Source organism: Argentina anserina, chromosome 5 (assembly GCF_933775445.1).
Source record: "Argentina anserina chromosome 5, drPotAnse1.1, whole genome shotgun sequence".
Classification (NCBI taxonomy): domain Eukaryota; kingdom Viridiplantae; phylum Streptophyta; class Magnoliopsida; order Rosales; family Rosaceae; genus Argentina; species Argentina anserina.
Genome location: NC_065876.1, coordinates 25775066 through 25786364, shown reverse-complemented (window position 1 = coordinate 25786364; position 11299 = coordinate 25775066). Strand labels below are relative to the sequence as shown.

The window sequence follows — 11299 nt, the reverse complement described above, 5'->3', positions numbered from 1 at the left end:
GCCTATGAAGACAATCCCAATGAGAGGCTTCAGTCTCAGGATTTTCCACAAGTCAAAAAAGAAAAAGGGGAAGAATTTTCCAAATATGACAAAATCCAAAAAATGGTGAGTTAAACCATCATGATCAAATTGTAACCCACAAACAACCCATCTCCACCGTCCACCTCTTACAGTGCGCATCATCTTCCCAACCGGCAACCCGGCCCACCTCCCGGTCCGAACCGGGCACCTCAACCCGGAATATTTCACAGAGCAAAGAATTCACGCTTCTCGATGCTGCGAAAATTCCTTACCTCCGGCCATAAATTTTCTCAACGAACCAAAAAGAAAATAAATACTAATCCTTAAATTCAATTTAGTATTCCCTGTCTCTCTCTGTCTAAAGTATGAAACGATTTCTTTCATTATTGTCATTGTCAGAATCTATAAAAAAAAGGAAATAAAACCGTCAGGGGAATAAAAAAAAAACAGAGAGAGAGAAAGAGAGCTCTTACAACGGCCACAACAAAGTGCTTTCTCTCCAAGCCAAAAAAAATACCAACCCCATTTTCGTCATTCTCTTCTCCGATTCGCCTCGCCGGGAAATCTCCCTCCCTCTCTCTCTCTCCCTCCTAAATTCCGCAACGGCCGCCGTCTATTTCCCACCGCCGCAGCTCCGATTTGGCTGGTTGCTCAGCTCTTTAGGGTTTGGGGGCTCTCAATTTCACTCAATTGTTTTGCCACAAAATCTTATGTCCGATTGGAGGGTTTTGGGGCTCGGTTTGGATGCGCGTGTTACTCACCGGAGTATAAATGCATGTATCGGTGGATCTAGGGTTTCGGAACTCGGCCATTTCGGTCTGCGTCCTGGTTGCGGTGATCGGATTCTTCATAGCTCGCCACAAATGGCGCCGCGCCGCGGCCAGGAGTGAGGAGATCAGGAGGCTGTTGGCTTTGGCCGCCGAGGAAGCTGCCAGAGCCGAGTTTGAGGTCACTGCTGGCTACGACGTCGTTTCGGCCCCGGTGAGGAGGGAACCTTATTGCGCCGTCTGCTACCTTCCCACCACCACCCGCTGTGCTCGCTGCAAGGCGGTCCGGTACTGGTACGTAAAATTCACTCATACATCTAATTTCTGCTTCTCTCTGGAATTTTGAATCACAATTTCTGCGGCTTAGGGTTTGTAATTCTGTGAAATTTGTTTAGTGCCTTTTCAATTTCAATTTTCTTTTCTTAATTCGTTGAGAATTGAAGCTAATTAGAGTTATAATGGAACCGAACTTGTATTAACAATTGTCCTCTGATTGAAGGAAGACACTGTATATGATACTGGACTTCTGTGATTATTATAATGCAACATTTTGGCGTGCCATATTTAGGAGATGGAGAGTTTTAGACGTAACAAGCCCTTGTAAATGAAGAGAATTGGTTGAAAGTTTTTAGTTAAGGTATCCACTAATGCACAGTGCTATGATTCCCAGTGCTGAAAATGATAAATGCGCGCAGACTTGTTTGTTGATTATTATGATGTCGGTATGTTTTCATAGAGCTTATTACATGATGGATCAGGGATAAAAAGTATAGTATCTTATTTGTCCATATAGATTCTGTCCCAGTTCTAGTGATTCTTGTTTCTACACCTTTTCCAAGTGATACCATGGGAAGCTACACACGCTGTCCTTGGGTTTAGGCTTAATTGTGGTTTATAGTATTTCAGCTGTAGTCTGCCAAGGTTGACTTATTGGTTGATGAAGATTGATCATAAATGAACAATTGTACCATTGGGGAAATTGGGGAAAAATCAAATTTACTGTCAACCAAAGTGAGGGACATGTAAATTTTGATTGCATTGGAATTCTAAACACACTATAATCCACTAAATTTTATACTAGGTGATAATAGTTATAGATTAAATAAATGATAACAATCTGATGTCACTCATTTGTTCAACTTTAGGCTCATTGGACAGATACACACACATTTTACAAAAATTCTTCATATTATGTCTTCTTTCTTTCTCAGGCTTTTATAATAGTGTATAGTAATATGTGTAGCAAGATTGCTGTATGACACCTGCATCAAATGTTTCAGTTCTGGGAAATGTCAAATCATTCACTGGCGACAAGGTCACAGAGAAAATTGCCAGCCTGGTCGTATAGTTGATCCAAATATAGATGGGGAAAACAATGAAGGCCAGAAAGTGACCAAAATTGATCTTGAAACTGATGCTGGCAATTTTGAGGCTAGGCAATCGACTGAAATATTATCCAAGGAACCGGAAATTTCTAATCCTGGTTGCCCTCCTGAGGTTCAGTGTGTAAAGGATGATGATGATAGTGAAGATGAGTATCTTGCTGATAGGAAAGAAACAAATTCTCCTGCTGGATCATCAGCGACCTCTTTTTCTGGATTTTCAAATTCTACAAGTGGTAGTGGATCTTCGGATGATGTTTCTGTCAGTGAAAGTGTTAGTTCATTTGAACCTGACAGAGCAGATGCACACCAAACTGCTAATGATTCCATTGACATGCTGCATAATTCATTTAATCTGGAGCAAATTGATCAATCTGGGCCATTATCCCCAAAATTTGCTAGCTTGGTTGATTCTGTTGATGGATTTGCAAAATTATGTAAGTCAAATCAGGTTCAACCTAGTTGCAATAATGAAGACAACGCGCAGATATCAATCTCTTCTTCGGGTGTGAACCATAATGGCACGAATAAAGGTCCAGCTACCAAGTCTTGTACAACAACTTCTGATTTCTGGGGTAGCGCTCTTGATTCGTTCGAATCTGAAGGTGATGATCATGTGTCAAGTTCCTGTATTGCTAGTAAAAGCAAAATATCTCCTTCTGGATCTTCCTCTCACACGTCATTTGAATCGTCCACTGCTACCCCCCTGCATACAGGAGACTCTGAGTCAACCAGCAGCATATCAGACGATGCTCTTTCAGACACTTCAGGGCCCTATAAGTCTATAAATGGGGCTGAATTATTGGAGAAGACTAGTGGAGATGTTTCAAAATTCAGGAACTCCCCATCCCTGAACTTGAAAGGGTCACATAATGATGATAGTGAACCTCGCAGTACTTCACCTGCCATCAATTTTAGAGAAACTAAACCCAAGTCATCCTCCCTTTCTTATGGTCTCAAATCGCTTAGCAATGAAAGCATTTCAGTTAAAGATGCTTTGCATTCTAGTAAAGTGGTGCCGACAAGTTCAGAAAGGTCAAACCATATTGCTAATAGCTGCAGTAGAACGTTGAAGTCTAATGTTGCTGATTGTCAGTCATCCAGTGTTTCAGATGCTTGTTTTGTATCTGGTGGGAGAGGCTCTTCAGTTCTAAGTGTAAAATCTGGAAATGGTCATCCTGTTGAGGATAGTGATACTGTTTCATCTCAGGTTACAAAATCCTCTAATGAGAAGACTGGCTCGAAGACATCTGTATTTAAAGTTTTTGATCAGTTTAGAGGAACTAAAATTTCAAAGCACTATCCTGTGGGAGTTGAGAGTGACATTGCTGGAAAACATGCAGAGAAGGTTTCACAATTGATTAAATTATTAAGTTGAATATATACATTTAATGTGCAAGTTGCTTGCGGTATAATTTAGCTAATTATCTGTTCCGTCTCTGCAGGAACTCTTTCCGTATGAAGTATTTGTTAAGCTTTACAATTGGAACAAGGTGGAATTGCACCCTTCTGGTCTTATAAATTGTGGTAACAGGTAACAGCATCTGATCCTTACTTCTGTGAACATGTTTCAAAAAGAGGCCATGCGTGCAATTGAGTAGCTGCATAATTTCATATTTCGTATATTTTACTGGAAAGTAGGTGATGCCTGGCAGGCGTGCTCTCAGCCTAATGCATACAATTGAGTAGCTATATGATTGGGTAGATCGTTTTGAAGGTTATTGTCTTGTTGCGTAATAGTCAGTAGTACAAAGTGTTGTATGTATGGTCTAATACCATCCACTATTGTTCCAGAGTTGTGGATGTCCCAGATACTGTTCAAGAGCTATCATTGTTTACTGAATTTGGCAAGATTGCTATGTGTGAAAATTCTATTAGCCGGTTGTTTATTAATTGACAAATGGCTAATCTTTAGGATTTCTAGGAAGGTAGCATAAGAAAGTTGGATTGTTCTCCAACTAACTGAAATCTATCTTAATTTATATTATGGTGAGATATTACGAATCAGAGGACATTTAGTTTCCGTCTGTTGTTGAGTGAGTATGTTTCATTCCCCTTCCCAAAAAATATTTAACAGCAAATACCTAGCACAAGTGGACAGTCATTGTATTTTCCTTGTACAATTTCTAATTGGCTAGACACATGGGTATATACTGAGATCTAGAGCAGTTTTATGTTCCTGTTGTAACATTTCTGGAAGCATTCTGTAAGAGCTTGTGTAAATGCAGCATACCTTAACGTATGGGTCCAGTAGTGTGTTTCTATTACTTGGGCTATCATAAAAGGAACAACTGGCTAGGGATATAATAATGTATAAACTCAGTTATCACATTATGCAATTCATCCTTGACTGAAATCCTCTAAGTCAGTTTGTCAAGGTTTATCGTGAGATCAATTATTGAGTAGAGTATAAACATCTCATACGTACATCCCAAGTTGAGTGGCTTTTTTATTGTACTTTTGTCATGTCTTTTTTCTAACATGATCTTTATTATTACTACTGTTCAGCTGCTATGCCAATGCAGTCCTCCAATGCTTGGCATTTACTCCACCTCTGACTTCTTATTTGCTTCAAGGACTCCATTCAAACTCATGTATGTTTTCATTCATGCTCTCCATTATGGATGCAATTGATCTCTTATTAGTACATACATTATTTCTTGTATAGTGGAAAGTTTATTGATGAGTCTTACTTCTTGTCAGGTGCAAAGAAGGAGTGGTGTTTCATGTGTGAGTTTGAAATGCTAATTTTGAAGGCAAAGGAAGGGAAGTCTCCACTGTCTCCTATTGGAATACTTTCCCAGTTAAGAAGTATTGGAAGCCAACTTGGTAATGGGAGAGAAGAAGACGCCCATGAATTTCTAAGGTGTGCTAGCTCTCTATGTATCTGGAGCCTTTAAGCCAAGTCTTTGCCTAATTCAAACTAGTACTTTTATAAACACATAATTCTTAATAAATGAGTTATTTTCACAGATATGCTATTGACACGATGCAATCCGTTTGTCTTATGGAATCTGGGGTTAATGCTTCACGGTCTTTGAAGGAGGAAACAACTTTAATAGGCCTTACCTTTGGAGGTTACCTTCGTTCAAAGGTATTGTATAGTATTACCTACCATGAATACTGATCTTACAATCAAGGAAATTCCTGTTGTTTTAGGTCTGAGTTTGAATGTTCCCATGCAACTGTTAATGGGAAATAATAATGTTTCTTATTTTATGGCCTCAGATTAAGTGCTCAAGGTGCCAAGGCAAGTCTGAGCAGCAAGAAAGAATGATGGATCTTACTGTTGAAATTGAGGGCGACATAGGAACCCTGGAAGAGGCTCTTCGGCGATTTACTGGCACTGAGGTCTTAGATGGTGAAAACAAATACCAATGTAGCAGGTTAGATGTGTTTCATAATGCTTTTGGGATTACCTATTTTCAACATGTAAAACATCTCTTGTTCATAAAAAAAAAAAAGGAAAACAGAAGAAGAACAAAATATAATGGCTATATCTGAAGTGTCCTGATGAGGCTATAATTGTTAAGTCCTTCTGGGGATGCATTGGATAATTAGATAGGCAAATCTACTTTTACAGTCATTTTGGTTTATTTTTCATTTTTCTACTTGGAGATGGTGCATATATTGGAGAAAGGAGACAAGTAATGTGGGACAAAATGGTACATCAGATAAAAACTAAAAACAAAAACAACAGCATTGAATGAGATGCAAAAGAAAGTATTCTTTTCATGTGTCATGATGCTTGCCTCACATATGTTTTTAGAGTGCGATCTCTGTAGATAATGTCACTTTTTTAGTAGTGCAGCATAATGAATCATGGATACAATTCTGTTATAGTTACAAAGAATTTTGAAAAGTCAACCTCTGTCCTCATTTTATAATTGTCTGTGGACGATTGCTCGTTCATTATCCCTCAAATTTAATAACTATTGAAACCTAGTGGAGTTACTATCTGTATGAAATCATTGGCTTTGAGATGCACCAACTGAAGTGTTTTATAATGTGTATGAATCACAGGTGCAAATCTTACGAGAAGGCTAAAAAGAAGTTGACGATACTGGAAGCTCCCAATGTCCTTACAATTGCACTGAAGCGCTTTCAGGTAATTGATTCTTACGTTGTGGTGTCTGAAGAGTCTGCATATTTTCTCATATTAATAATTTTTCTTTTACTGATACAGTCCGGGAAATTTGGGAAGATCAATAAGCCCATACGGTTTCCTGAAATTCTGGACTTGGCTCCTTACATGAGTGGTACAAGTGATAAGTCACCCATATACAAGCTTTATGGGGTTGTTGTTCACTTGGACGTCATGAATGCCGCATTTTCTGGTCATTATGTGTGCTATGTTAAGAATTTGCAGAACAAGTGGTTCAAGATTGATGACAGCACGGTATGTTCATAGCTGGTGTTTTTATTTGCTATTAAATTTTTTAAGCTTGTCGTGGGGGGCTGTCGATTCCAAGTCTTTAGTTTATCTGTGTAACTTGTTGACTACAAGTATGATAGCAATACGTTATTTCAGGAATTTCCAGCTATGCTGCAGTTTCCATTCGAATTAATATACGGCCAGTTAGCCTCTACATTTGTGTTTCACCTCAAGGAAAAATGAATTTGACATAGACAAGCATAAAGGTTTTTTTTTACATTTGGTACTCATTGATGCTCAATTAGTATCCAGAGCTTCTAGGGACTATGAAGTATATATAATGGTCCATTTAGCCCTGTGTCTGGTTCATGTTTCATGTCCTGGTGTCCTATTGCTTGGTTATTCATTTGCTTGAATAACCAGATTTGTTGGCTATGGTTGGGCAGGTTACTGCAGTGGAACTTGAAAATGTCTTGGCGAAAGGGGCATATATGCTTCTTTATTCAAGGTAATGCCTGGACATCTTTGGTTTTATTACTTTTCTTGTCTTCATTGATTCGGCTTTTGACCAATCTACCCTGCAGGTGCTCAGCGAGAGCCCCAAGATTAATAAGGAACAGGATAATATCTTCTGATCCCAAACAAAGAGCCATTCCTTCATGGTTTGGTGGCAAGAGTACCAACATGAAATCAAAGTCCTTTTCCACACTTCCAAATGGTGCTCAATCCCCTACATCTTGTCCTCCAGAGAGTTCTACCGGTTATCCACCGTTGCAAAGAATTTCCGAAGAGGACTCATCGAGTGACAATTCTTCTCTTATCAGCAGCTGCTCTGACGAAGGTTCTTCTAGTACTGAAAGCACCCGGTATTCTACTAGCACCGATGACTTCTCCGATTATATATTCGGTGATTCAGGACGTGGTTGGAACAGCCCTTGGAGAAATTTTTCGGATTCGGACAGTTCTTCATCCTCTTCCTCACCCTTGAGTTTGAAGCACTCGCCCCTCTCTGATTCAAACCGGTACGCTTCAAATTTGTGTGAAACCGGTGGTGTTTGGGATGGCCGAGTTACTGAGGTTAGCCACAGGTTTGCAGATTCAGATGGCACAGGGAGTGGTCGTTTTTTGAATTCTGACATCACTAAACAATGTAGAAAGTTAGCTAGTAATAGTAGTAGTAGCAGTAGTGTTAGAGGAACGGACTCTGAGAGATTAGGAGTTCATTCAGTGAGCAATGTAAGATTAAGGAAATCAAATTGCGAAAGAACAGCAGGCCCTTGATCATCACAGTTAGGAAGCGGTTAAATAAGAGAACGAGCAGGCATTTGTATGTATTGTACCCATTACCATCAGGCATTAGCTGGTTTAATTTATAGAAATCGGTCACCACCATTGACCATTTTGTGCAGTTATCCCCATCAGTTTCATGTCCGAGTATATTAACAATGCACCCGCAGAAGACGCTTTGTTTGTTAGCTATTCTGGGTCCAATTTTTCTTGCTTCAGGAATTTGGCAGAGTTGAAGTTTCACTGACCAACCTTCTTCATTTCGATGGCTTCGCTTCTTTTATTTGTTCTTCTCCCCACTGGTAAAGAAGATACACATTTACAACATGAGAACTGTTCACGCATCATAGATTTGGGCGTGAGAAGATATCCGTTGGTAATAAAAACTCAGTTTGAAAGTTGGCAGTAAAATTCCATAGTTGGGGACTGGGCAGCCAGATTAATATGCTAGGTTTTCATATAACTAGTAAGAAGGCTCTTGATTAATACTCTCAAACACTAAAAAATCACAAACAATTAGTCTATGGAAAGTATGGATGAAACTAATGGCTCTCAAACCGGGTTAAGTTTTGGTATTGAGTATTGACTTAGGAACCCTCCCAATGGTATTGTACAGAGGCAGTGCGCCTTGTCAATGCCTCTGATCCTTGTATTGCTGAAGAAGTTTCTCAATTTAATCTGTATTCAGAGTTTGCGGTGCCAGCAACACCTCCCCCTAGAATGTAACAATGTTGCTCATGGTTTAGCCAAAATAATTAATCGTATGAAAATGAGTATGTATTTGTATCGAGCATGGGCCGGAATGAATCGTGGAATTGCTGAGAGCGTTGTAACCATTCCTTTGATTAATGAATGGTTATTTATATTGATACCAAAAAAAAAACCAAACAAAGAAGCAGCTGTAGCATTCGTGATCTCGATTCCAATTTTTTTAGCAAACACGATCTCTACCAATACTATTACCCACTTTTGCCAAAAAAAAAAAAACAAAGTTTTGTTTCTCTATGATGTGGTAAAACTTATATATTCAAAACATGTACACTACAAGGCCTCCTGATGCACCAGCCTCCAATTTCCGCTTCTAAAGTATTAATACTCCGGAGCACTATAGGATTATCGGCTTCGGAAGATTACTAATGGAGCTGAAAGAAACGGGAGATGTCAACCAAAAACGGAAAGTAAACAGTGGGGCTGGCTGTAGGGTTAGTGAAAGGGAGTTGGAGCCAAAATAAAGTGGGGGTGTGGCAATGCTGACCGGAGTAATTGGCAGAGAAAGTCAATCACGGCAATAGAGTAAGAAAGAAGGAGAGAGAGAAGCAGAGAAGCAATGAATTGAAGCGTGTAATGTTGGGGACGGGGATGGAGGGGCCCAGCCCAAAGAGACAAAACCAACCCATCACACACGGCGGCCGTGATCCGTAACCCATTACATGTCTATCCACAGGGTCCACTTCCGTTTTCAAACAAAAAAACGGACAGTCACCATCGCCGTACACGTGTACATTGGCCATTGATGCCTTGCCTTGACCCAAAAATGAGATGAGATGGTACTTGATGATGAACAGTTGAACATAAATGTTTGTACATAGAAAGTGACTGTGATCTCCACCACCTTGCACATAATCCTTGGCCAGGCTGATGATGACAGTTGCAAACAACTTGCATAAGCAAATGAGGTGAATTTAGTGAACTACCAAGGACAAAAATTATATATAGCAATAAATAGTATACGTGTTATTTTACACCAGTAAAATTTCTTAACTCCGAACAAGAGGGTACATTCAATAAAATTTAAAATTTTAGCATCAACTTGTTGATGAGCTTATCTGATTATGTACGCATAAATCCTGTGGAATTATAGTATCGAGAGAGATTTTATAGTTTGTATTTTAAAGTCAGGGATTCAAGTATGTGTAGAATGATCGAAAAACGGGGAAATCGGCATAAGGTTGATCGACAAAAGCGTATTTAAAATCTAAAACTAAAAGTGTTTAATTAATTTAGAAGATTTTAGTGGAGTTTTATTAAGGGAGCAGATAACTTACCTGCAACAATGGGGAGACTAGTATATATAAAACGGAGCAATATTTGAGCAAACAACTTGCAAACAAAATCTTACCAAACACCACTTTGATGCTAACTTAATTACTTGCCTAACTCATGTACTAGGCGTAGCTTATTAGATAATTTAAGTGATTCCAAACCGGGACAATTAAAGTGTTAAAGACATATTGTAATGTTCAAAGACAGAATATTGTTGCCCTTGGATCAGGAACAGATTATATTCTTGATCTTCGTCAAAAATGGCAGAAGAAAGCAATGCAGCCGTTAAAAGATGCAGTTTCATACGAGTCATGCATATCATGCAATCAAGGAGTCTCTCATACCAACCGCATGCCTGAAAATATATAGCTTTTCTGACGGCAACAGAAAGTCATGCATGAAGAAAAGTGAACCCGACGAATTAGAGAATCCCTCATGTCCCGGGCTGGTCGAACAAAGCAGCAACATAAACATTTAGAACCCGGCCAACACCGATATATATCCCCCTCTCTCGATCGAGATCACTCTCTATTTATCTTCTTCTTCTTGCTCCTCCTTCAATAATTCCTCCTGGTCTTTTTCCGGCTGAAAGAGATTGCTGCATGTGGACTCCTTACCTTCTGTCTCTCTATATAAACATCATGCATGCATGCATGCATGCATGTCTTTTCATCCCACTCAAACCTACCCTCGATCGATCAGTATCGATCTTACATAGTCGGCTAGCTGCTTCTTTTTCATTTATATAAGTAGCTCGATCTATATATACGTCGATGACAATGACAAGCGTGCATGTATATTAATTAATATTAGTTATCAAACTGATTAATTACCAAATCAAGAATCATGATATATAATTGGGATTCTCGAATTAAGGTTTCTTGAAGTTGCATACCAACCACCAAATATGATCGTTTGTATTGTGTCAATGTGAAAACTTAACGTAAATGATTACTTAACTTGATTAGCATCAAAGTGGTCGAGTAACTTCAAGGGCAAGCGAGATCTTTCTTTAAGTAGCAGTATCTCAGATAAAATAAGGGTGTGTGAATATGTGCATGAATTAATTGTTTGACACATACACAAATGGAAAACATATAATTGACATAAGAATGTCATTCTCCAATCTCCACGAGACTTTGTCGATCACTATGGTGGCAGTTGAAGAACTCATCTGATAGAGATATACCCACAATAAAACTTGTGGAGGGGGAAACATGAATATACATATATAGCAGTATGATTCCACAAAGGGACGAAGCATTGACTTATAAATTAAACGAGTCTACATTCAGATAGATTTGAAATCATCATATGATTGAACCATTGGACGGTCCTACAAATAGATACCCTAACTGTAGGAGATCAATTTGATACATTGAATCCCAGCTGTACGTACGTGTTTGATTTCTGCCCAATTTACC

General features: G+C 39.0%; 1 protein-coding gene across 1 annotated transcript; it reads left to right on the top strand.

Annotated features, from left to right (window-relative positions):
* Positions 1-509: 509 nt before the first annotated feature.
* On the top strand, positions 510-7953 carry LOC126793105 (ubiquitin carboxyl-terminal hydrolase 17-like). Its single transcript, XM_050519538.1, has 11 exons — positions 510-1082; positions 2069-3518; positions 3616-3704; positions 4679-4764; positions 4874-5036; positions 5144-5264; positions 5399-5556; positions 6194-6278; positions 6357-6569; positions 6992-7053; positions 7130-7953. Exons 1-11 carry the CDS (start codon positions 793-795, stop codon positions 7824-7826), a joined length of 3414 nt encoding a protein of 1137 aa, XP_050375495.1. The 5' UTR covers positions 510-792; the 3' UTR covers positions 7827-7953.
* Positions 7954-11299: the final 3346 nt, after the last annotated feature.

Excerpts from the sequence above, each read along its gene's own strand:
- LOC126793105 (XM_050519538.1), top strand. The coding sequence starts at position 793 with ATGCATGTATCGGTGGATCTAGGGTTTCGGAACTCGGCCATTTCGGTC. Across the intron at positions 3,705-4,678 it reads CTTATAAATTGTGGTAACAG|CTGCTATGCCAATGCAGTCC; the intron begins GTAACAGCATCT and ends ACTACTGTTCAG. Across the intron at positions 6,570-6,991 it reads TCAAGATTGATGACAGCACG|GTTACTGCAGTGGAACTTGA; the intron begins GTATGTTCATAG and ends ATGGTTGGGCAG.